This window comes from Nothoprocta perdicaria, unplaced genomic scaffold (genome assembly GCF_003342845.1).
Source record: "Nothoprocta perdicaria isolate Ctin4 unplaced genomic scaffold, notPer1 scaffold_55, whole genome shotgun sequence".
Taxonomy (NCBI): Eukaryota; Metazoa; Chordata; class Aves; order Tinamiformes; family Tinamidae; genus Nothoprocta; species Nothoprocta perdicaria.
The window spans coordinates 208531-236358 of NW_020455810.1; the positions used below are offsets into that span (position 1 = coordinate 208531).

The window sequence follows — 27828 nt, forward strand, 5'->3', positions numbered from 1 at the left end:
AAACTGCAGTATGTTAACTAACACTTCTGTCTGTTAGTTCTGTGACTGATGGCTTGAGGTACATTTAGTATTTTCAGGCTTGCATGAAAATCAGAAGCATTGATCCATATGGACAGGAAATGTGTTCATGTCCTTAGAAGACTTACAATTGCCTTCTTACAGTTTGTGTGTTTCCTTTTTTTCAATTACTTTAGAGGCATATGAGTCATCCTGTGATGAATCTGATGGAACTGTGAAGCAGTTCCTTGGGAAATATAAATCATTAGAAGTGACCTCTTTTGGCCCAAAACTTTTGCTAAATTATAGCCGAGTTTTCGGGTAGCTTAGGTATTTTAAACTGAATTTTGTGCTTAATACGTGAAAATCAAAAAGAATCATAGGATCACAGAATGGTTGAGGTTGGAAGGGAAATCACCTAGTCCAGTCCCCATACTCAAGCACACGGCCCAGGACCAGACAATGTTTGAATATCTCCAAAGATGGAGATTCAACAGCCTGTCTGGGCAACAGGTTCCAGTGCTCTTCACCTTTGTAGTAATGATTTTCCTCATGTTTAGACAGACCTTCCTGTGTTTCAGTTTGTGATTGTTGCCTCCCATCCTCTTTACACCCTCCCTCCAGAAACTTATACACGTTGGTAAGATTCTCCCTCAGTCTTCTCCAGGCTGAACAGTCCTGGTTCTCTCAGCCTTTCCTCATCTTTAGTCCCTGCCTACCTTAGGATCCTATTGCTGGACTCGCTTTAGTAGCTCCATATCTCTCATCTTCTGGGGAGCCCAGAACTGGACACAGTGCTTCAGGTGGGGCCTCACCAAGGCTCAGTAAAAGGAAAGGATCCACATCCCTTAACTTGCTGGCAACACTTGTTAATGAAGACCAGGATGTCCCTGGCCTGCTTTGCTGCAAGGACACACTGCTGCTCATGGTCAGCTTGTCCACCAGGAGCCCCAAGTGCTTCCCCTCAAAGCTGCTTGCCAGCAGGTCAGTTGCTACCCTGTACTGGCACCTGGGGTTATTCCTCTGCAGGTGCAGGTACTCTAAGCACTACCACGAGTAAACAGACAGGTTGTGTCTAGAATCAAATGTCGCTGCACAGCATTTGTGAGGTGTAGAATGAGCTTCCGTTTTAACACATACACAATGTTTTTAGTAGAAGCCTAAAAAAATGCAATTCTGTAAATCCTAAATGCAACCAGACATCAGTTTTTGAACGTTTTATCAAATGTGAAAGGAAGAGTTATATAAGAACATGATTTATGAGATACTCAAGGATGTGGAACATTGCAAGGCGTGTTTTGTTTCTGAGTTTCCTTAGTTCTCCTTAGGAAGTTCCCTAAAACAGAAGAAAAGCAAAAGCTGACACACTGTTTCTGATTGAGACTCCAGGTAGTAATACTACCCTTGGTACAGTGTGTGGATCATCTTTCCAAAATAGCAGAATTTTGGAGTACAGTGTTTTTCACATATGTAATTCCCTTTGTGTGGGAGTGAGCTAATGCTCTTAGATGCCCTGATAGATCTGATTCTTGAATACAGAGAACTTCTGGGGGAAAAAAAAGAAAAAGAAAAAAATATTTTTAAAACTTCTTTGGGTATAGTTTTAAAACTTTAGACTGCTTGAGATCTCAACTATTGCTCATTATTTAAAGGGGTTGTCCTCATACTTCTGGGGAAAAAAATAGATATTATGTATTTGAATAGCAATGCCAAAGAAAAAAAGACTTTTATGTGTATCATCCTTCATGTATATTCTGAAAGAAATTAATTTTTCCTTGCAACGTAATCCAAGTATCGTAACTTACTCATGTAAGTTCTTTTCAACAATGTAGTTTCAACAATGTAGTAATGATAGTTACAGTTTGTCATTCTACTGTAAGCATGTTTCATCTTAGAATATATATGCTTCATAGCATATTCTAAATTCTAAATAAATCTGAGTGACATCTAAGTTATGATTACAGAATTATATTTAATAAAAATATAATTCTTCATTAGTTTATTTAATGGTATACTTATCCATAATAGTTTTTATCATAATAGTTTTTATTGGACTGTGATAAATTCTACTTTCTTTAAATATTTTATTTATATATCCAGAAAAGTAAGGCAGAAAAAGAGAGAAAAAAAGGTTTCATGCAATTAGAGTTGAGTGAATGAATTGTCCTTACACAGACAATTCTGACAATTCTGTACACAGAAGAGAAAAACAATAAAATATTTATCTTCTATAAATCCTGACCAACTACATTTCTATACCTTATCAGTCAGAGTTACTGTAGGTTTTAACTACAAAATGCACCCTTTCATTGACAAATCACACTTTGAGTTTCTCATATTTCTTTCCTGAAGTACTACTTTTCTACTGTTCAGTACTTGTTTAGCCTTGGACTAAGGCTTGAATCCTTGTGTTGCATCTGTTCAGTCAGGCTGTGAAGCCCAAGCCCACACAGAACAATATTGATTTTAATGGTGTTCAGTCATGCCTTCAGTTCTGTCTTGAGGGATTTTAGTGGCAGATCATGACCTAACTCTTTTATGGCATGGATGAATGCATGATATAATAACGGAAAGAGAGGGGTATTCATTCAGGAAATGGTTTATTTCATGAGTATTTTAATAGCATCTTGAGATTATGTCTTCTGTCCTTCTTTATAAATTGACTGAAGTCGGAAATATGAAAACTGGTAAGAGTTGAAGTCAGGTATCTATCTTTGCTCAACATGGAAGCACTTCTGAAAACTAACAGTGGAAGACCTTGAAATCTGCTTTAAGATTGTGTGTAGCTCCATATTTTCATGAAACATTTAAATGACCATTCAGCGTGTTTGAATTTTCCTAACTTTATGCAAGTATAGACAGAGATAGAAGTTCAACAAATTACAAAAGGAATGTTGTTTAACACTTCTGATTTTAAGTAGCTTTGACCCTAAGTGCTTTGTTGTATGGTAGATCTGATTCCTCTGCCCTAGCTCATCATTGCAATCAGTCCCAGCAATCACTGCAGTGCCCTTCCATGCTGAGAGATTGGCTTTGACGCTACATGGAAAATGCAACATTCTGACACTGGGCAAGAGTTCTGAAGAAACTGCTAGTTCTTAATTTAAACTTTTTTTGTTCTCTGCACAACCCCAAAAGAACTAGGTCCTCAGACCATGAATCATGGTAAACAGAGTCTGTGCAGCTCAGAAAATAATACAATTTATGCCACTGATTGTAGGTTTCAAGGTTTGCAAAATTGGAAGCTGCAGTGAACCCAGGCTACCTAAAAATTTCTCAGGACAGCTATTGCACCTGACCCAAACTAGGATTTGTTCAAGCTCTTTCAGTAATTACAAATGTAGCGGACAATGTATAGAAAAAAATAACTTCCCTCACAGCAAAGTCATCATTCTCTCTCTATGAAAAGTAGTCAGTTGTTTTAGTGAGGCCACGGAAAAGGACCGCCAAGATTATGACTCTGTAAACAACACTTTCAGTGAACATGTTAGTTCTGTTTCTGTTAATTAAACTTCATTACCTGCATATTTTTAAGTTAAGCATCTCTATAGTCTTCCCTACTGTATTGCTCTCTGCAGTAGAAGAGTTGAGAATTGGGTGTGTCTTGTCGCATGGTGCCTGTTTATGTAAATATCTTGTAAAATGTGATGTAATATCGTGACCACGTAGGGTTGAAATGTATATATCAAGTCAAAAAAGTGCTATGTAATCTCATGTAGTCAGGTCGGTCTGTAGTCTTTTGTTCTGTAATTCCATGCTGGTTTCTAACAACAGTAGGAACTTAACTGCACTGCAGAATTTAAGACTATCATCCAACTTCTGCTCTTGGTTTTAACAGTAGTTTAAATGTCAATATCAAAAGTTTCACTGAAAGAGAATAGTGACCCTATGTCCCAATGCTTGTGGACAAGGAAACACAACTAAATCTGCATATGCAACTTTCACATTCTCTGGTTTGGGTTGAGCTGCAAGGTTTTGTGGTTAGTGAGCCTCTGAGGTTCTAGAGGAGGAGGAGGTAGATGAGAAAGATGGTAACAGGTTTTGTATGTGTAGACAGCAGGTAGCAAAGGGACTCCTGAGAAAGGAAGCATTTATGCACAGGGGTATATGGGACAGACCTCAGCTTCTTTCCTCCTTGTAGAAAGGAAAGCTTCCTAGTAGGAATCTACTGAGTCGTGTAAGGCAAGGCTGAAGTGGCACTAGCAGTAGGTTTGAGTCTGGGTATAGTACTGTTTTGTTCAATATTAGAGTATAATTTGTTCAATTCATTGAACAATAAAGTGTGAAAGGTGATAAAATGCTGAAACATTAAGTTATTTCAGAGAAGAAGAAACTGCTGCTCAATCTCAATTCTGAGGGTTTTTTTTTTTTTTTTTTAAAGCTAATACTTTGCCAGAATTCTGCTGGAGAGAGATCCTGAGTCACCTTGCTTCGTGTCCTTCATATCTTCCCATTACAACTAAACAGCAGTGGCTGTTGGGATATCACAGAGTGCTGTATTTTTCCAGGCACTGTGAAGAAATATAGTTACCTATTAAGAAAAAAAAAAGAGAAAATGCGTGTAGCTACATCTCAGGTTAAACTGAAGCAGAAGGGTAATAATAAAACTTTTTTTTTCTGCCAACAGCCACTCAACTATGAAAAAAAGAAATCCTATACACTTAATATAGAAGGAGCAAACACTCATCTTGATTTCCGCTTTTCACATTTGGGACCATTTAAGGATGTAACGATGCTGAAGATCATTGTTGGCGATGTGGATGAACCTCCGCTCTTCACTATGCCTTCTTATGTCATGGAAGTTTATGAAAATGCAAAGATTGGGACTGCTGTTGGCACCGTAACAGCACAAGATCCTGACATAGCCAACAGTTTAGTGAGGTATAGTAAATTCAGACTTTTGGATTGAATTCCACTTACTAAAGGGTTAATGAGATCTGGGATGTTTGAAATGACATCTTTTGTGTTAGTACATACAAGGAAAACATTGGTTGGAATGCTTACATAGGTTGGTTACTGTTAGTCTGTGTGTTATCAGTCAGATTTAATAATGTAATCTGCTTTTGTTGGTGTGAGTTTGCACTAAATTCGTGATTTAGCTATTGATCTGAGCAAAGGGCTGTGTGCTTCTCGTGCTATGACAGCACCTCTCCAAGCAGCCTACTGAACAAGAATGGTATATGTTCTCCCATCATATAAAATGGTGTGCTTCACATCCCTGCTGTGTCCTACCTCTAGTGGGAAATCTGTTCAGGATTGTCGTGCTGCCTTCTCTCTGTCACCGGTGCAGGTTTGGGGCTGGGCTCCTGCAAGCCTCCCAGCACTGGCACTGCAGTTGTGCCAGTGGCTTGTTCAAGGCAGGAACAGCTTTAGGCACTGCTTTCCTCTTAGACATGCACTGTAATGCTCAAGAAATTGTGTTGGTGGAGCAAGTCACCGATTTCTCATATGCTTCTGAAACATCTGAAAACTAAACAAGTATGTAACATGTTAGGTAGAAAAGATTTTAGATAGCCAGTATAATTTAAGGTCATAATATCAAAAAGAAGTGTTGTCAGAGTACTTATAATAACAGAATAATAGAACTAACTTGGAAATAAGTCATGATCTGAACTAAACAACTAATATCAAACCATAAATGCCCCCACAGCAAGTCTGAAAATGCGTTTTTGCCAACAAGTATACATATGGATTTTAATCTGACTTCTAAATTCCAGAGTATGTGAATTTAACTCTGAATATTCTGAAACTGGGGTTTGAATTCATTCCTGATTTAGAAGATAATTCTACCTCTTTTCAGCTGTCATGTGTCCAATGACTTTTTTTTTTACTGGCTTCATTTGTAGAAAGAGTTGCTTTTTAAGCTGGTATACAGTATCAAAAATTTCATGACTATTGATAATAACAAGTATTATGTAAATAATAAATAATAATTTATTACTTATATAAACAAGTTTTTATACAAGCAAATATTCATCTCAATGATGATACTAGGTTTAAAATCTTTCAGGAAAAAAAGATGTTCATGAGTATATATTCCTTTCCCATTCATTTTTATGACATAATGGTAAAGCCTTTGTGCAAATCCTGTAGGAACATATCTGGAAAACATTTTTTCTTGAGACAACAGAGCAATTTTTTAGGCTCCTGCCTGAGTCACAGTCAGCTGGGTATGTGTGACAGACATGGTAAAATGAAACAATTTCTATGGAGCAACAGAAACATCCATTTTTTTATGATTCTCTTGTGCAAATAGTCTAAGAATCAAAATGCCTTCTGTCAGACAATCCATATATACTATTTCTTAATGGCAAGTTATTGCCCCTTGAAAGTGGCCGCTTTTATTTATGTCTAAACCATGACTTAAATTATAAATGTTTGTTAACATAACTGCCAGGGGCCTGTAGTTGTAGTACTGTGGTTCTGAAGTAGCAGCAAACAGCAGCAGAAAGATGTTGTGATAGCTTGGGAATAGGAAGGGCAAGTGCAATTGGGCTAATTGACCTGTAACTCAATCATCTGAGGCCATTGAGAGTTTTGTCTAGAGAAGGGTAAGAGAATAATGGTGAAGGGAAAGCAGGAAAGCAGTTTTTAAAAATGCTGGGAAGGCCAGGAATAATAGATTTTCTGAATAAAACAAGCAATAATTGGAGATACTGGAAAAGGGAAGAAAAATAATTCCAGAATGTTTTCTTTGGATTTTTTTTTTAAACAAATGATTGAGAACATAACATTAAATTATACGTATTTTCTAAAGAACAGAGGACAAAAATTGCCCTTATCTTTCTCTATCCTTTTTTTCTGCCCCAGTATCCAGGGACTTTTTTGTCCCAACTCTCTCTTTTTTTTTCAGTGAGGAAAAAATGACATTCTAGTAAAACGTAGTGAGTTGTGAATCTTCAAAAGGAGCCAGCTCCTTGAGGGCTCCAGCAAGGGCAGTAGCAGCTCAGATATCTTTGACATACCATGATATTGTCACCAGGTCTGCTCTAGAGGCATGATTTCCTGCCCTGTGGGACTGGCAGTGAGTACCACCTGTGAGCATTTGGGCTTTTTATGGAGATACTGATCCTCCTAAGGATCCTCCTAAGGTCACCTCCTAAGGTGTTAGGATCCTCCTAAAACATTTTTTGGATGTCCTGTGTCCAACCTGAAGAACCTGTAGGACTGTCCTCAGAAGCGGGCTAGGAGCGAGCCGTGTCTTTGCCCGTGCTCTGCCCATGGTAATGAGCATAGGAACAGCTCAGTGGAAGTTGTTTTATTCAGAAGCAAGCGTCCATTTATGATCTTCTGTGCTGCTTTGCAAGAGTCCTCTTAATTGATTAAAATCCTTATGAATCTGAAAGATAGTTTGAACATAATGAGATCACGTCTTTCCTTCATTCCACGCAGTTCTAACTTAATTCAAGAAAACAGCAGTAATTATAAAAACAATAATAGACAAATGCAGTATGTCTGCATTAGGAAATAGAGATGACATAATCTCCATGGAAGACAGCTACAGATACGACTTGCACAGCTGATCTGTGTGGAGTTGTATTCAGTCAACCAAATGGCTTAGATACAGTTTCAAATGCTGTGAGTCTACAGAACCAGCAGCAATTTGCTTAGCAGTTTTTCCTAATCCAGTTTTGTGTCCTTTCCACTTTCTAAGGACACTCATTGCTACGTGTAAGATTGATAAAGCATTAGACACACACAGAGTTTCAACCATATCACTTCTTTATTGTCCAGCTGGCTAAGAGACACAGTGTGTGCCTCATCTGTGATTTACTCAGTGCCCAATTAAATAGCCCTTTATTTTGGTGGAAGGAACAATTCTTATAACCAGAATAGCAGTCAGAAGAGTAGTTACAGTAATTAACAATGCTAAAGGGAAATCTATTCTAAAGTTAGGTCTTGGAGCTAAAACAATCAAAAAAGAGAAAAGTAGAAATTTAAAAAAAAAACACCCCACCTCTCTTGATATCAGTTGTGGGGTCACTCAGGGCTTTTTTTCTCCTTATTGTCTGGCTGCAATTCTAGCACTGTAATTTCAGCTCTTGCCTGAAATGAAAATCCTTCAGAGTTCACTGGCTTGGTGCCTGTCTTTGTACCACTGTTTTACTTGCTCAGCATCAGCAAAAAAGAAGAACATTTGTGATAATAAATGTAGCAATTATTTGTTTCTTTTGTTCAGACATTGTATGATTGATACTTAGGGTTGTTTTAAACGTTTATAAGTTTGCATCTTTCACACAGGCCAAAATGAATTTTTAGGGAAACTTAAAAATTCTATTTGATACCATTCATTCATACCATACACTAATTCATACCATTAATTGGGTATGAATTAGTACTCCTGGGCGCAAATTGTCTCTGCAGTTATTTTAACCAAATGCTTCTGATGAAAATGGTGTTGACACTGATTAAAACACCGTAGTAAAACCAGTAAGAAATATAAGCATAATCCATTTTCAGAGTGATATCTATCATGGTTTGTTTAAAAATTACATCTTCATTGATTCTGGATCTTTGAAACTTTCATTAGGTTTGTGATATTAATATGTCAAAATTCAAAGCATTTTTATATTACATCCTTGCTACTCTGTATTCTTCTTTGAATTTTGCAAGGCAGGACTGAAATTCATTAGCTAAGGAACAGTGGTGTAATGACTTCCTTATGTCACTAGAAAATAGACTTCTTTCTGCACTCCACTCTTGGCACTACTACTAAAAAAAGAATAAAAAAAAGAGAAAAAATATGAAACAAAAAAGTGCAGCAGGAGCTCTCTTATGTAAAATAATTGTTTTGCTTCAAAGAAATATAGAAAGCATTGATCACCTTAGAGAAAAACACCAAAAATAACAAACAAACAGAAAACATGCAAACAAAGGTAGTGCTGGCAAAATTAGTGAAGCTTTTCCATGAATATTGGAATCCCCATTCTTGGGCAAGTTAATGAAGCACAAAAGTACGGTCTCAGCCCTGATTGTGGCTTCCTGCTTTTCCAATGGTCTTAGAGTACTGTCTTATAAAGGATGATATATTACAGTGGCTTTGCTACTTTACTGAAGAGTGCTAAAAATTACTCTCCAATCACCTTATTGGTATCAAGAAGCTATAATGAACTGAAAGTTGCTTTTCCCCATTTGATTTAAATTGACAGTCTTGTCTTCCTTTCTTTCAGACAAAGTAGTGAGAAGTTAAATAATGAATGACAAGTTCAGATGATTATAACCATTATTGTGGTGTAGGAAATTGTTCTTCAAATCCTTCTTGAGACAGAGAAGCCTACATTCACTTCACTCATTTGGTAGTAAAATAGAGATATATCTTGAATGCTATTTAGTGTCAGGCTGACAAAGCCATGTTAACACTAAATGAGATTTTAAAAGGAATGCCTGTATGTTGACAAAAGAACACACCCACAGAGTTTCATATATTTAAATAATTATTTCTGAGAATCTTAAAAACAAAAAGATCTTGCAGAGGATTCTGTTTGTATACTATTTTCCTCATGCAAAGTGCATACTTATTAGGGACAGAATAAAAGAAACTTGAGATTTTGATTCACATCTAGGCACTGAAATTTGATTGTACAGTATCAGCTCATTAAATGAATGTGCAGGAGACAGCTGTGTGGGGGGTTGAAACTGAAAATAGTTATTTTTTATTTTCCCAAGACTCGAGCATCTTTCTCCACTGTACCTCTTTTTTTTATTCACTTTCCTTATTCTTCTGAAATCTTTTTTCCCAAAAATTGTCTGTACATCAGAATAGATGGCTGGAAATGAGGGAATTTTGAGTGGCTAGAGATGGGGAACTTTTTTTTTCTGATTTCTCTTCTGATTCTCTGTCTTTGCAGGGATCAGTCAATCAAAAATCAGTCAATCTGATTTTTTTTTTCATTCAGTATGGAGGATATCTGTTGCTAATTTTTTACCCTGAGGCCTTCAATTATTTTTGGTTCTAGCCCAACTATGTGTTCCAGACCTCCCACTCTCCCACACAGTGGTGCTGCTGCTACCCCCAAAACGCATTAGCTTAACGAAACGTCCATCTCTGTGTGCAGGAACTAATAAGCTGTTCTGACAGCTGTTCTTACTCATAAGCATCCAGTCGAGGATGGTCAAGATCCCACAGCAACCAGAACCATCTCCATCCCTCACTTAGTACTCTGAGAGAAAAGCTGGCAAATCATCTTTATATAGTGACTTAAGAGCCTGATTTTTCATTCCAAGTCATCACCTTTATGTTTCTGTAATTTCCTCTGACTTGGAAGTGCCTCCAGTAGTTAAAATTCTTTTATGGTTTTAAGAATCAGCCTTCATATCTCAACAAATCCCTGTAAGATAGTCTTTTGATAGGGCCATCCAACACCAATAAATCTATAGAAATCCATGAACGTTAGTTTTTGTCTAGATGAGTCTTTCCTTTGTGAATATGTCAAAAAGTATGAATAATATGTAAGTAAAACACCATTATTTAGCTGGTAAACCATATAGGAACAAAAAATGGTTTTCATATAACACTAACTGTACTTTATTTATTCGCAGCATGGAATCAAAGTGTTAATTTATCTGAATAAAAAGCAACTTTGGTTTAACAGTTCTGCCATGAACACATCTATTTCAAATGCAATTGGACAGTTGTAATCTTCTGAAGAGATTCATGAAGTCAGGAAAAGAAGAAAAACCCTTATGTTCCTTCGACTTCTAATTCGTGCCTCTAAGGGTCTTGGCTGTTCTTAGCCTGTGTTACTGGCAGAATTAGCTAAGAAGGATGAACGCGACTTTAAAATAAATCGACAAAAATCATCAGCTAGAAAAGATGGGTGTACAGGAATGGCTCATTTCCTTCAAATTAAGTGCATTCCCATTTTCCAGTGTCAAAGATGTGCAGCGTGCCAGCAGTCACCAGGGATGGCAATGAGAGCAGGAATGTGAGGCCAGCTTCTGCATGAGCTGCAAAGCAGTTTGCTGGGGAAAGGAGAAGGGAGCCCCTGCCGCTTCTGCTGAGCTCAGATGGCAGAACCACAGGTGACCCTGTAGATCCTGTAGGACAGATGGCACCGTGGCTGCCAGGGCCAGAGCTAGCTCAGTGCCAACAGCACATCCAGCTGGATCCCTGATTGCATCCTGAGAGGAGCAGTAGTCTCTTTGAAGTCAGGTTATACTTACCTAGGGGAAAAAATGGAATGGTAGCCTGAGAGATACTACCTTCTCCAAGCTCTCCTCAAACATTTTCTTTGTTTTCATGTTCGGACAGCACAGCTACTGGCTGCAGTTGTCAGCTGTAGTCTTCAGTTCAGGACTTCTGGAGCATTTAAAGTCTCTTTAATCCACCAAGGATGCTGCAGGAAGGCGATCAGTTACCTGCTGTTTCAGCAGCCAACCTCAGAGTCACGCTTCACAACTGCTTTTCTCCCACCAGATGTTTCTTTGAACTGCAGGGAAATAGAGTGGCCCTGGAAAGGAGGCAGTGCAGTGCAAGGCCATCGGGGCAGCAAAATGTCTCTGTGCTGTCTCATTTGGCCTCCCAAGAGCATGTCTGGTTCTCAGGCCCAGGAGGGAAGTTGCTCAGCAAAGGAAGAGAAGATGAAAGTGTGACCTGGAGTTAGAGCCCATCATGGGACATTTGTCATTGAGCTCTTTGAGGAATTCTCTCACTTCTCTCTCTGTTCTACCTTCCTCATCTTGTTGCTGCTTATACATCTTTTTCTGGGGCACTTTTGAAGAAAAGTCTCCGTCCTTTGAATGTGAGTATCTGTTTCTGAGAAAAGATCTTCTGCTAATTTTTCTAACTAAATGGAGCTGCTTAAAAAGGCATGTAGTTTTTAATAGAATGGCCCTTAAATAGTGTGACCAATCAATCTGGCAGCAAAGCCTCTTCCCGTGGCAGACATGTGATCTTTTTATGTAGTTCTTTGTAATTAACTTCTGTTGTTGATAGCAGGCTAGCTATTTACATGTATGTTGATTGGGCCACCCAAAGAAGTACTGTCACCTGCAAATCCAGGTCTGTCTGAGATGTGCTTTTGGAAGGTCATCAGTACCGGTGGTATTGTATGTGAGGTGGAGATTTTCAAAGGAGTTCTTGCTTGTAGATTTCAAATAAGAATAGGATAGTAAAAGAATTAGTTAAAAATTGTTCAAAGGAACATTAAAAAAGAAAAAGACAAAACATCAGAATACTAAGTAAAAATTCACGATCAAGGCTTACCTTTAAAATCCAATGACTGAGGAGAGGCACACTGGAATGGGCTAACTCTATCGCTTGACAGAGGGAGAAACAGATGCGGATATTGTCTCAAGACTCTCAGTAATTTAGGGACAGGGATTCTGCAAGTGCTTATGGGTTTTAGCTTCAGAAGCCTTCCTAAAAGATGTGGAAATCATTAATGTTCCTAAACTCCCTCCACATGTGATAAAATCTTCATGTCCAACATTCTTTATATTGTGTGCTTACAGCCTGATTGGTTTATTGATGTACACTACTGTATACATCCTGGGTGCTCTTTTTAAGAAGTCTGCACCCTGGCTGACACGTGGCTTCTTCTTAACTTCCTCATTCACACAAATGTTTGTAGTTCTCAGCAGGAATTGTGGGAATATGTGTCCTAGTAAACTGCTGCTTTGCAAAAAGGCTTCTGCCTTTTTACAGGAGATGAGGAGAGATATCTCAGGAATGGAAGAAGGGTTAGAAATAGGAAGACAGAAATGCATGGAAAATGGTAATGCCTTCTGATCAATTCCACCTAAAAAGAAGGTGGTATCTGTGGCATTTTCCAGCACTAGCAAGGTCGACTTTTTTTAATTATTTTCTTTCAGACTCTCTTTAGATGCTGTGATTGATGATACTTTTGATACATTGATGATACTTTTTATGTATTTTTTAAAGATTGGTTTCTCTTACTGGTTTGGAGTTTATAGAGAGTATTTACCTAAGCACTTCTCATTAAGTCTTTTTATTAACCTGTGCCCTGCTACTCAAATGTGCTTATTTAATGGCTAATGGATGCTAATTCATACAGCATCATCATGAGTCTGTAAATAGTCTGTAAATAAATATCTTCAGTTAATTTTACAAATTCATTTTTAAATGGATGTATTCTAAATGAGTGAGAAGAAGCTGTCAATGGAATTAAGGTGGAAACTCACCTCTAGAGTAATTCTTTGAAATTCGGTATGTATACTGTTGCTTTTTGCAATCTGGAAGAAACCTTGATGAGCAGTTCAGGAGAGGACAGGGGAAAAGAAGGGAAGAAGGAAAGGAGGAAGAAGAATAAGACTATCTTTGTTGCTGCAGTTATCCTTTAGAAATAAATATTTTTTAAACTAGAACAGATACATTCAAGGGCTAAGTAAAGCATAGTCAGCTGTGAAGTGTATTATATTCAGGAATAGGCCTGGTTTCTACTCTCATCCTATAGATAAATCAGTGGCCAATGTTTATTAAGGGTAAAATGTTATCTGCTTTTTAAATACAATGATTTTTTTCTTGCTGTAATGTGTTATAAAAAGGAGTAGTTCTGCTAAGGGGGTTTCTTAATACAATTGCTACAGAGTTGTGCAGAATATTTTCAAGGCACTTGAGAGCAATATTTTAGACTAGGATTTTATGTAGTTCTATCAGTATGTGGGAATGTCTTCTGTAGCTATTTACTCAGATAGATGTACACAAAAGTTGGGAATCTCAGCAGTGCACATGGCTGCTTCAGATCTTAATAGAGAAAGTATTTCTAATGAAGAATCTGGAGTAGTGGGGGAAAACTCAAGGTCATAATAATGGGAGAGCATGAGAGCGCTACATTTTTGTTTTTTCATGACCAAGGATAGTTCTGTTCAGCTCTGGATGTTTTAATATGTCTGTATTCTAAAGTCAGTACAAAAAGAATAAATGCAAGAAGAGTAAATTACAAAAAGAATAATAGATAAATTAGAGACATTTTTCATCTTTCTAGTATCACTAGAAGCAAATGTGTTAGTAAAATAAATTACCTCAGGACCACATTATTTTCACAAATGACGTGAGAAGTACATTTGAAATCATTCATCCAACACAGAGTTGGAAACTGAGAGCTTTAAGCTTCTATAACGTTCATTTAAATAAGCAATATAGAAAAAGCTGTTCAGGATCCAAAAACTAAGACAATCCTTTATTATAGGCAAATGAAATGTTAGATAGCTACAATTCATTGCACAATTAAACTTCAGTGTTTTTCTACACAGGCTTCATAGACAGGGTAGATATTTGTCATTTTTGGTTCTATAGAATGAATCAGAGAGAGGGTACACAAAGCAATGTGGTGATCTTAGTGTTTTAAGGTTTTTTCTTGTTTAAGCCCAATTTGAAGTTCTGCTTCATTTTACACTCCTGTGTGCGAGTGCTAAATAGCCCTCTTTTCTTCTGGTTCTGTGGTTAACAGAGCACTTTGTTAGTCACTGTGCCTGCTTGTGGTAGTAAGTAATCAGTGTCCACAGTCATAAATATTTGCAGGGACAGGACTCTTGTCTTATAAATTGCTTTGGATTGGGACTGCGTATTCCATAAGGGCAGGTCAGTGAGGCATATTTTTTAAGCAAATAATTCTTTTTCTTTTCATTATCAAGAGACCTCTGGAGTCAAGAATAGCAAGGCAGTAAAAGAGAAGGAATTAATTTTTATCATTGCAGATCTAGGTATAAGCTGTACCAGGAATGGCTCCTTTTGAGATCTCTAGGAAAATGATTTGAGGGATTATTATGCTTCCAGGCCTTCCTCTGTCAACATTCCCATTTGTCATAGGAAAGATGTTTGTGTGTCCTCTCCAGCTCACCCAACACTGTCAAATGTTCACTGTTTCTCCCTTTGATGCTTATGTAGGCAACATGCTGCAACAATTTGTCATAGCTCAGCTTTCCTATGCTTCTAAGCATAAGGCTTGGAAGGGCCTTCCCACTGGGCAGGCACTTTCTGTACATAGTTCCGATCTCAAGGCAGCTCTTTGGCAAACACAACAGCTTTATGGACTATCAGAGGTTCATCTTTCTCTGGCTTCCAAAATGTGCTGGAGAAATCTCATGAGAAATAGTGCTAGCTGTGTGTACGGGAGATGCAGCTCTTCACAGATACTGGCACAGTCTTTCAAAGCATTTCTGTGACGGTGAAGAAAGAGGCATTCTCAGGTGTTGGTAGTTAATGAGCCACACATAGGCTCTGGCTGTAGCTCAGACAGAGGACAGCGAGTTAAAGCCTTACTGAAAAGAAATATGAGTCAGATAGGCACTTTGGTGTGCCAGCTCTCTATCTTGGAGTGTGAAGTTTGTATTCCTATGGGAGCTGTTTCACTCTTCAGGAGTCTTCCTCCACAAGGAAGGAAAGAAGGAAGGAAGCATAGATTTTATAGAATAGTTTTGATTACTGTCAATTTGAGTTTGCAATCTCTAGTTTTGTGATTCTTGAAAATGCTAAACACGTTAAAAGCTCTTGAGTGCCACAACCCAAAACAACATATTATAAGGCAAATGTACAATGGTTCTTGCAAGTGGGAGAGTAAGTTCAGGTTCTCTTCAGTAAAGAAAATGTAACCTAGGTCATCATATCCTTGCTGTCTTATCCACTGTCTCTCATTGTCTGAGCATTTAAGGTGACTCACTCAAATTGCTGCCTCCTCCCTTAGTGCTGCATTTCCTTTGCTGCTTCACAAGCCACATTTTACTTTAATGCATCATTCAACCGAATGTTTGCTTGCTTGTTTTTCCTTTCCACAAATAGTCTAAATAAGTACATTGTGAGAGAAATAGAACTGAAGTTATTTTAATTGTTTTGAGCTTTGCAGCCTTCTTGAGCACCACTCTATTTATTAGATGGCAATTACATTTTTGGCGATGTAGAAATAGAAGCAATTGGATGTGACAAATAAATCATTCTGGCCTATATATAGCTTCCATATATTAAAGACTTCAGAGAATGAAAGCATGGCTGACAAATTATCAGGCAAAACAATTATGGTATATAAAAGACTTGGCATCTTTTTCCTTATTTTTTCATCAAGTCTGAAGTTAGTAAAGTAGGCTTGATAGAAGTCTGTAATTGCTTTATTTGTTAAAAGCTATCGTAAATGATTCAGGCTTTGAGGAAAGAAAAAGTCCTGTCAGTCTCTCCTTTTGTGTTCCCTCAGTCTGCTTCCATTACCCACTTCAAGGTTTTTGCTTTCTCTACCAGGCAATGTGCCAAGAGGCAAGAGGGTTAAGCAGGGCTTAGTTCTGCTTCTAGTCTAATGCCAATTACAGCTCTGTGAATCAGCCCTTCCTGCAACCAATCTCAGTAATGTTCTTCCTCAGAGTGGCTCGTTTCATCATGTTGCAAACGTTATGTCAGGAAGCCCTGCTTCACTACAGGTGCCAGCATTGAGCACACTGGCTTGCAGTAAATAATTAGCAGAAGAATTACAACTTTCTCTTCTCTTTTCTTTTACCATTCTGTTTCTTTTACCTTTCTGTTTTTTTCTTTTTTAATGCAAATAGTTTTAACGTAAGTGTATGCTGCTGCATCATCTGCTGGCAATTTTTGTCTTTGTGGCTCGCAGTCACAAAAGCCTTGTTATGTATCAGAAAATCAAGTGACATCATGACAGAAGTGAAAGGGTTGTTTTAAATGCCCTCTTAGAGCAGTATTTTTCTTAAGGTGCTTTTTCAATTTCTAGGATTTTAGAGTTTACAGGTAATACTCTTATGTAGATTTCTGTTATTTTGGAGGAGATACAACTCAACTGATATATATTTACTGTTTTATTTCTTCATAGATATTTTGTTGTTCATAACACAGAAGAAGATAGGTATTTCACCATTGATGCTAGCACTGGGACCATCAAGACTGCCAAGATCTTTGACAGAGAGGAAACACCTTGGTACAACATCACAGTGGCTGCTTCTGAAATAGGTAAATAATACATAATTTTATGGAAAATCTTAAAAAGGAAAGGATTAATATTTGATAAGAAATACTGTGTTTGGACATTAGGGTCTTTTCAGCAGCAGATTTTTTTTTTAACCAGTTTGAATAAAGGCAAGCTTTCTGTGTATATGTGATTTCTGTAATTCCACAAAACAAACAAACTAAATGCTATATGCTGATGTGATTCCATCTATATAAATTTGTCACATTTTGCTTCGTATGGTAGAAGGCTGTCAGTTAACACAGGAATATTTTCAGGCCATTCTGTGTCTAGTCTGTCCCATTTGTGTATCATATTTCATATATCTCAGAAGATAATACTGTATATTTGCATCTGAGAAAATCATCCTTACTTTTTGTATGTGTTATTAACATAGTATTAATGGTTTGCTTGTTAGGTATACCTGTAATACCTTACATCTGCTGCTGCCTAAAGGTTGTTGGTTATCAGGGAGTTCATATGGCCTTTTAATAGTTAAATTGCCAAGTGGAGCTCGAGCAGGTGGCTGAACTAGATGATCTCTAGAGGTCCCTTCCAACCTCAACCATTCTGTGATTCTGTGTAAACATGAGGTAAAGGCTTCTGGTACATTCCAAAAGCCTCACTCAAATCTGTTAGGAATTCCATGGCCTCAGACAAGCCACAATCACAGTCCAGAAATGTCTTGACTAAGAAGGTCCAGATAAATATTTTCACACCAAGCAGGCACAATTAAGATAATAGTTTAAACAAATGAACATTTCAGTTGTATTTTTATTAAAGGATTTTTTTTTTTTCAAAAAAGGTTAAAAAAATCTCAGTCTCAAGCAAACAAACAAAAAAATCCCAGGCTGGATCAGTATATCCAGTTACGTTAAGTTCTGTTAGTGATGCAGTCTTTCAAGGACAGTGACTTTGATCCAGAAACTGAATTTTCCTGTGTATTCTTTCCTTTTATTTTTAATTTATTTTTTTATTTTGCTTTCTGAGTATTCCATCATTGCTGGATGATGCAATGTAGTTTTAACCTGAAAAGCACCATTGACATTAGTGGCTTCCTTCTGCTTTCAGCTTTTTCATTTCCTGATTAAAATGGCATTTGGTTTACCACTATACTACTAGCATACGCATACATATTTATAAGCGGAGCAGATTGGTTTTGATTAATATAATGGCTTTTGCAATTGAATTAAGATTTGGAACTAAGTAAATTTCTATTGTAAATAGTAAAATCTAGAGTCTTACAGTTAGTTCTTAAAAAAAGGGTAACCAGGTCAAATAGACAGATAGTATCCTCAGCAAGTGAGGTTTAATTAGGAGCTACATTGGGACATGTTGAAAATGGAAAGCAGTAGCCACTAGGCTTTTGGAGAAAACATCCAAAAGCAATTATTTTGCAGAAATAAAAAGCATTAAGCTTTAATGTTGTTTTATGTACATTAATAGTCAAGTGAGTGAACACATACCATGCTAAAGAATTATGCTTATGACTAAAAGAAAATTGTATGAGTAATGAGAATGAAATACCAGATTTTTAAACATAGCCTGCTTAGAACTTTCCATTCTAGGAAAGTATGGATCTTGCTTTTTTTCCCTTTGCATGTCTCCTTACTATTAAATTTGAGGTTGAGGAGATAAGTAAATCCATAATGTCAGTTTGATAAAAGTTCTCATATAAAAAAGGAAGAGACAGCAGTGAAGAAGAGATAGGTGGGTGACAGACTGACAGGCAGCATAAATGTTAAATAGCCTTCCCTTGTGTCCCCTTCTTAAACCATTTTCTTATATAGAACAATTTAAAAAATACAGCAGTGCTCTACTGTACCAAATCCATTATGAAATGGGTAATTGGGTCTACGGTAGGAAAAAGAACATATACTGTGCCCATAGCATCAAGACTCTTGTTTCCTTAAGTGCTATCTGCTACAGTAGCTACAGCCCATGTGTGGCATTTACTTTCAAGTCCACGTAGAAGGCATTGCAGAATTAAGACGGAAGCTGAACACTGTGCCCAAAATTTCATTTAGTCATGAGAGTGACAGTCTTCAAGGTAGTGTGACAGGGTACAAGTAATTTGTAGCTTCTGACATCCCCTTGCTTAGCCAAGAATATACAAGGCCCAGAAGGACTATGCTACTTCAACAGTAAGAGGTGCTCTGCTGAAATAACATTGCAGTGGCTATTTTCTTGGCATGTTTTCCTGTCTTTGCTTAATGTTGCACTACATTGACAGTTTTCCTTCTCCTGATTATCCTTTGGGCAGCTATTTATAGCTACCCTTACATTATGTGAAGGAAATTTAGAATCAGTGTCATATTTCTGTGCTCGTACTGAGGATATGCTCATGTTTCAGACCTTTTGCTTCCAAACCCTTCATAAGAAGTTTGCGTTCTCCATGAGTGTGTGGAGTATTCTCTGCATTGATCGGCTGTGCCCGCCAAAATCAATGATAGTTGATTGCCTTTCTGGGAGTAATGCTAATGTAGTGATCAGTGATTTTTCAATTTATATAAATGCAAGAGTTCTTTGCTAGGAGAATTGGATGATCCATTTCTTCTTTAACATGCTGTATTCTTTAACTGTAGGATACAATGAGGACAAATGTTGTTTTGTTATGTTAGTACTATGTTAGTAAAGTTCTTGTAATGCTAAGGAAGGAGAGAAAGTGGGTGACAAAATACTCTATTTTTCATTAAAGGATCTATGGACTGTATTTGGGGTGAATGAATAGATTAAAATTGCTGTGAACAGGATTTAAAACTATAGTTAACGTAGAATTATTCCCATTTCATTAACTTACTAGCATTCTTTTGGAAAGTTTATCAAATAATGATCAAAAGAGGAAAGGAGATACAGTTTGCTTGGCTCGAGTCAAGGTGTTTGATTAAGTCTTTTATAAGGGTAAGGGAAATCAAAGGAGAGCAAGAGCACAAAGTTTCATAAACAATGAAATAATGATTCAAAGAAAAGAAATACAGCCTTTGTGAATGGGAGTGGAAAAAGGTGCGGTGGAGCTGCGTTAAGGATTGATGTAGAATGGATGTCAATTGAACTTCTTTGTAATGAATGAAATGGAATTCTTTATAATGAATGAAATGGGCAGCAAGTAATTGAGATTTCCAAACAACTCTTTTAGATGCTGAGGGTAAGTGAAAATTGAGTGAAATTCATGCTTGAAGTACAGTCTACATAAATGAACTTTGAGAACAGTTCTAACCCTCTGAAAACTGCCTGAACAGCCTGGCCCAAAGTGTTGTGATGACTTTCCCAGTAAAGTGAAGCTCAAAGTCCTGCGCCTGGGGAGGAATGATCCCATGGACCAGGACAGGCTGGGGGCTGACCTGCTGTCAAGCAGCTCTGCTGAGGACCTGGGGGTCCTGGTGTACAACAAGTTGATCAGGAGGCAGCGGTGTAGGCCGAATAGACCAATGGTTTCCTGGTCAGCAATAGGCAGAGCATTGCCAGCAGGTTGAAGGAAATGATCTTTCCCCTCAACTCATGAGGTGAGGCTACATCTGGAGCACTGTGTCCAGTTCTGCACTCTCTAGTAGAAGAGGGACACACGGAGCAGCAGCTCAATGGAGCTACTCACGCCGTAGGAGAGAGTCCAGTGTCAGGCTGCTAAGATGATTAGATGTCTGGAGCATCTCTCTTATGAGAAAGGGCTGAGAGAGCTGGGACCATTCAGCTTGAAGAAAAGACTGGTGGAGAATCTTGTCCATGTGTATAAATATCTGATGAGAGAAAGTTAGAAAGGGACCAATACTGCTTAATGAAAGAACAGGAGCCGATGAGCACAAACTGAGATGAAAGAAATTTTATTTAGACATACGGAAGTATGTATACACTGCGGGGGGTTGTTGAAAATTTTGCCCAGAGAGGTTTTTCAGCCTGCTTCCTTGGAGAAGCTCAACTCCTAATGGGACAAAGGCTTGAGCAGTGGGCTGTAGCTAACCCTGCTTTGAGCAGGGGAGTTGGTCCAGACAATTTCCAAGAGATCCCTTCCACCTGCAACTATTCTCTGCTTCAGTGATTCTGTGATATTAAAAACAGTCAAAATAAATACACTGGAGAGGGGAAAGGATAACCATTTTTCACAAGTGCTGATGTGTTCCAAAGGAAAATAAATGATTTTATAAATAACTGTGGGATACTCCGTTAAGATTTCTCTCTAGTATATAGCAATGCTGATAAAAACATCAGCAAGAGAAATAACAGGAAAACCCAAAGTCATAGCCAGTGCATGAGAAAGACAGTACTAAAATATAAATGAGCGGACCTCTGCAAGTTCCAAAGCCAGGTAAAAAAATATATTTCAAACTAGAAAAATAAATATATACTTTGAAGTTTTCAAAGCACTGATGCAAGTTGGATAAAGTTTTTGAGTTCAGTAAGAAGAAATACAAGCTTAGGCAGAACAGTAACACTAATGAATGAAGGAATTCAGAGAATATGTTGAGAATTAGACTGAGATTGTCTTCCTGCAGAAATTACTACATAGAAATAAAGCAAGAAAGGCTTTTTTTTCAGAAAACTCATTTTGGGAAATGATTCTAACAACTGAACTAACTGTTTCTGAGATAGAGCACAAATAGCTTCTATATATTTTATCCGGATGATGTTAAGGCAGGAGATTACTGCAGTTCATAAAGTACTGGACGTTTATAAGGATAATAATATTTCTGGTTGTAACACGAAAACATGATTTTTCGGAGAGATAAAAGTGCTTATATCTCATGGCAGATTTAACTATTTCCATTTCAGGGATTTAGAAGATAATTTTGGAAGGGAGATTTCCATATCTTTCTCTTGTGCAGCTAGTAATAACTGCCATGGAAAATCTTCCTTCTTTCCTTCTGCACATGCATTTCTAAAACCAGTTTCACAGGAGAAGATAACAGAGTGCTGATGTAGAGCAACAGCTCACTGACAAAATATGCAATGCCCTGTGATGTGGTATTGAAAGGATCCTAGGGAAACATAGTCATTATAAAACCTACACAAGAAAACGACATTTTGATGTATTTTGTCAAGGACCAGTAAAGCCTTATGAGAATTTTAAAATGTGAAAAAGTGGGATAATTCACAAGGATTAGAGTATATAGCAGTTATCTGATAATAATTTGGTTAAAATCATTAAAGTGAGTGCTCTACTTAAGTAGTCTATCATAATATATTAACATATACCATATACCATATTACCATCCAATACTATTATATATAATATATCAATAGTAAATATATTATTATCATTTCTAAGTTTTGGTGGAAACATGAACAATTACATGGAAAGATAAAGTTATACAATTTGGAGAAAACAAGAGTGCACAGAGAGAAATAATAATTCTTAGCAAAGTAAATAAATAGATGAAGTTCATTTCATGTTTTACAATTGAATTTCAGCAGAACAGAGATGCTATTATTATGTTCCTAAGATTTTGTTAAGAGATTACGATTTATGTTGCTTATAACAGTGCTGGATGAGACAGTCACATGGAGAAGGAGAAGCAGAGATGGGGTGACAGTGCAAAGAGAATAAAGCTGCTAATGCTATTGAGAGGCACATTGTTTCACTATACTTGAAATATGGCTTTACACAAGTGTGAAAACCAAAGCAAAAGCTACACAATTTGTGTGTTTTTATTCTGAAACAGATAACACGATATACTGCCTGAAGGAAGTCTGTGGAGTAATATCCTTCTTGACATGTATCATAAAACCATGAGAAAATAGCAAGAATTTTTATTGTTTTCAAACTTTTTCCTCATCATCAAGAATAACTTTAATGACTTCTGTCAATTAATTATAAGAAATTTCAAATCCAGTCATTTCAGAGATCTCTCAGAAAGTACTATAAATCAGAACAAAGTGTTTTAATCTCTTAACTCTCTGTATCAGTGGACAGCAGGATGATTGTCCAATATTAGTGAGCTTTTTGCTAGCTTTGTATCTTAGTGATTTTTTTCCATATAGCGAATATAAGGTTTCTTTTATAGTGATGTTTGGTTTCTAACTTTTTTTTCTCTAAACCATTCTTTTTTAACAAACTCTGAAATAATGAAATTCACCCCATTGATTTAACATCAAGGGACAAGGAAATGTGGTCTTATGATTTGTTTTGCATGTTGTGGTTATCTCTCTAGAGATAGTGGTGTGATTTGTCACATTTGTGGTTATCTCTATAGAGAGATACTTTATAGAAACAGAGATTAAATTATTGTCTTCCCTTTGCTCACATCGAGATCATGTTCGTGACCTCAACGGCATTGGACCTGCTAGCTCCATGTCCGAGGACTTTTAGTATTGGCACTTTCCTGATCTTGGTAAAAGTGCTCAATTTCCAAGAAATAATTTGTCACAAAGCTATTTCCTGCTTTCTCCTTAATGTGGACTATATTAAAACAGATTTTTCAAAACAAGGAGGTCTGAGTTCCAAGACTGTTTCACTCGGGGTGTAGTGACAAACTGCGTATCTTTTTTATGTTAAGGGCTAGAAACAATCCATGTATCCCGTCCAAGCCTTCCAATGATACAGAATTTATTTCCAGCTTTGGCAAGTTGAATACCATAAAATCAAAAAATAAAATCACCATAAAATTGCAATAATCGGATTTCTAGCAAAATCTGTCATTACTTTGAATGTGCTTATAAATTAAATATCACAAGACTGCAAAAAAAAAACTATTAAAAAAGAGTTTATCAGTTTTCTAGGGGCAGCTGATCCTCCATCCCGCTCAAGAAGCAATGCTGAACTTCTAATTCAAAGTTCAGTGCTTATTTCCCTATTTATCTTGGTTTAGTCATTGGCTTCTAGGCATGATGGATTTTCTTCTCAGTTTCTTTGGGGAAAGGTCTGAGAAGATACGAAGACACTCTATGTATGTTGTCATCTGAAGATGTCATCTGGAGGCAAATGCCTCCAGGTTTGCGTTCATCAATGAAAAGTCAAAGTTTTACTGTAAGAAAAATTAAAGATTTTTCTAGCCATCCTTAGATAACAGCATTTTAGAAGAACCCACTATCTTAAAAAAGCAGAGTAGAGTGTTAAATTGTTATTATTAGGTTCTGCATAATTTTTGCTTTACTAGCAAGCTTAGTTATCACATACAAGTGATTCTGAATGAATTCTGAATTTCTGAATATTGGCATTCACACTTATATACAAAACATTCTTCTATTATTTTAGTTATGACTATATAATGTATTTTATCCTGGCTATATCTGTATTTAGTCTTCAAATATATCAGAACTAATTATGTAAGTTTATTATGTAAAATAAGTGCTCTCTATCTCCCTGGTGAAAAATTCCGAAATAGATATATGGTTACTCATCCTAAACATTGGCCAACCTTGAAAAGCTGTCACAAGCTTGGTAACCTATTCATAACTATTGCAATGATTATGCGAGGATTATGCAATGATTAAGCGATTGTAACTATTACAATGATTGTGATCAATAGTTAATAGTAGTGAAGAAAATTGTAGACATTAGGTCTGTGTCCTAAACTGTGTGATGATTTTTGTTTTAGATGGAATCTGGATTCGTGTCTAACATGATTCCATTTCAAAATCCTTCAGCCTATTTAAAATAATCTGCTTATTCAGACTTACTGTTTATTAAAATCTTCACTCAGTTTAACTATACCAGTCTCACTTAAAAAAAAAAAATAGTTAATGTCAGGGCAGTTATTCTGGATGTTACTCAAGTTGGGCCTTATTTTTGTTAAAGTGCATGAGAATTCTGTTAGTATAAAAAGAAATTTCTGACTAGTTTTACTAAAGAAAGCTTTTCTCCTAAATAGGGGGTTTAAGGTTTGCACACACAAATTAATTGAAGAGGGAATTCAAGATTCCACATTGGCTGTTGATAAGGGTTTGTATAAGTTCACAAAGGACTTGATGGTTAAGAGACTGATACTCAGTGAGACTGATTTGCTTTACAAATATTTGGTATTCATGCTGAAGAACTATTTATTCTGAGGGAAGTCTTCAAGCGTAAGAAAGCAAGCCCCTAATGTAGGTGAATCAGAACGATTTCTGCTTCAGTTATCCTTTAAAACAGTGAGCATTCACTTCAAAAAATCTACTCTGGAGGCGTGATGCTAATAGGATACAGAATGAATCTGGCTGTTTTATAATGCAGAGGCCTGAGATATATGTCAGCACTGATTATCTCAAAACTGGAAATCTGCCAACTACTGCAAGAAATATGTCTAATTAACAAAAATATGCTACTAACAGGAGAAGTTATTAAAGGAGTTTGTGAGATGCAGGTGAGTTGTGCACCTCCAGTAGGCTGGTATTTAAATTTGCTTTATAAAACTAAACAACAGAAAACTTGAAAACAAATCTGGTCATAAGAGGTCTCTCGTAATTCATTCTTCTTCTCTTCCCCTCTTGCAAACTGTGCTGTCATCTTGCATACACATTGATTCAGTGTACACAGTCTGACAAACTTCAAGACTGGTATGGTAAATGGTGTTAATACTTTCCCTATTAGCATTTCGTAATGAGTAGGCTGTCAGTATGAAAATTTGCCTGCAAAGGTCAAAGATCTCATGAGGTAATTGCTTCCAAAAAGATGCTAAAAATACCCTTTTTCACACTGGTAAGGTAAGTTTGAGTTCTTTGTACTGTGAAACGGCTGTGGAAAAAAACAAAGATAAATTCTGCGATTCAGATGGTGAGAAAAATGCGAATTTAGCATGGGTTAAATAGATGCCACTGTGTAGTACTGATAAGCTGAGAGGTCACTATTCAAGGTGGGACAAAGGAGCGTGGCACAATGCACTGGAAGGAAGTTTTTTCCTTCTTGTTTTATCATCTGTTGGAGTAAATTGTTTTTTGTATGTTTTTTTTCCAGTAACTGCTCCAAATATGCCACATCTAAGGAACAGTTAATTCTCTCTCGTATCCTCTGCCCTGTGCTCTTCCTGCCTTCTTACTCATATGCCTCCTAGATGTAGTACACCTGTTTCTAGCCTTGAAGCTGACCCTGCTTTGAGCCAAGGACTAGACTAACGATCCCCAGAGGTCGATTCCAGACAAAATTTTTCACAAATCTTACGACTCTCTAATATATATATATTTTTTTTTTGAAACAGCTTCTTCTGGCTTTCTCTAGTGCCAGAATCCTCATTTTTCCACTAAAGTTGAATAATGGCTCCCAAATTGACTTATTCCTCCTTAAACATTACTGTTATCTCCACCTCCTGTCTCCTAACACTCCTTTCTTATGTTTCCCCTTGGACTGCTTTCTCTCCTTGCTTTAATTGATAGCACTTTCACAGGTTGTGTGCAGGAGTCTCCTGAGCTCCAGAAGAGCTCCAGAATAATACTTAGAGCTGTAGATTATGTCCAAATAAACTATCAGATATTTCTTGAGGTTAGGTCCTGTATTTGTTATTATAGGATTATCGTGTCGTCTGATTGCAGTGGCAGAGGAAGTCAAGGTAAATGACACGACATCTAGAGATGTCAAGGCTTAGCCTTGCATGAGCCTGCATTAGCTCATTGGTCGATATGTTGTGATAATATTCTTAGTCTTGAGTCAGACTGAAAATACTAACATTCAAGGAAAATTTCATCAAGAAAATGTAATTCACAAGTCTGTAATGTCTTCCAAATGTGTTCGTATAACTTGACTTTGAATCGGTAGTAACAATAAGTGGAAACAGAGATTTCCTATCTAATGCAAATCAAGTTTTTCTTTTCTGATGGCTGTTTTGATCTCTATTCCATTCCCATTTTTTTCTTATGGGGATAGGTAATTGACCAAGTTTAGAAACTGAGAAAAAATCATCAGCCAAGCATAGTATTAGGCAGAAGGAGAATGCGAAATATCTGAATCCTGGAATCTTTGACTAGTTTCCCAGGTGAAAAGAAGAGAAGCTAAGTCTGACACTTTTAAAAAAATAAACTTCTGTATTTTCTTAACAGAAGTATATGAAGGAGGGGAGGCTCTTTGATTGGTGGCTTTGCCTAATTTGCCTTAGGTAAATACTTGCCTAATCTAATCAACGTTGCTGAGAATTCTGAGCAAAAGTCATCAAAGACATAACAAATCTAAGACATTTCACAAATGGGCCTTTTTTGACAGGTACATGATGGGGATTAATTATGAGAAAAAAAAAACAGGAAAAGAAGAGACTCTTAAAGTTTCTTATTTCAGCTTCTTCTTATGAACATACTCACATTGATTAAAAACATCAGTCTGTAAGACTCAGTTCTGTAGTTCTTTCACCTCATTTTTTAGAAGAATTGATTTTGTTGTCTTTTATTCATCAATTCATTGAACTGGTGAAAGTAAAATGAAGCTTGTATTGTCTACAGCATATTTATTTGTGATATAAAAGGACTGATTTTATATGGACTCTAGATGTTCTTAAAAGCTAATTATAAAAAGTTCTTAATACATTTCTTCCAACGAATGAAAAGGTAGATATAGTAGTAATAACAGGATTGGATTTAAGAAAACCTGTTTTTTTTTCTCCATTTTAAAATGTAAAATGAATTATTGTATTGTACGGATTCTGTTTATCGTGCTCTTTTTGAGGGAGAATTCCTTTTTGATAAGTACACAAATAGAAATTATAACCTAAGACACCATTAGTTAAACATTACTCATCACTGATCCTGGATTTTTGCTGCCCGAACAAGTCTGTCATTAACTATTCTGTGTACAGGTTACCTGCCTCATAACTTATGAGGAGTCTGGAGTTAGACATGGGAAAATGGTTTATATGTGGCTGTGCATTAATATTTTCTAATTATTTTATTTTATTTCCTAAAGCCTTTGAGGGACTGAAGAAAACAAGATCTCTGTTCTGTTTACTATTCTGTTCTGCTTACTGTTCTGTTCTGTTTACTGTTATTTAATACTGTGGTGATACTTTCACAGTAATTACAAAGCATTTGATCATATTTTACC

General features: G+C 36.8%; 1 protein-coding gene across 4 annotated transcripts in view; it reads left to right on the forward strand.

Annotated features, from left to right (window-relative positions):
* The window catches only part of CDH18 (cadherin 18), a 227731-nt gene that overhangs the window by 178294 nt on the left and 21609 nt on the right, over positions 1–27828 (forward strand). For all 4 annotated transcript variants that reach the window (XM_026048532.1, XM_026048535.1, XM_026048533.1 and 1 more), the window contains 2 exons: positions 4625–4878; positions 16767–16903. In XM_026048532.1, the coding sequence (XP_025904317.1) occupies positions 4625–4878; positions 16767–16903 (391 nt within the window). The remainder of the gene's footprint in view (positions 1–4624; positions 4879–16766; positions 16904–27828) is intronic.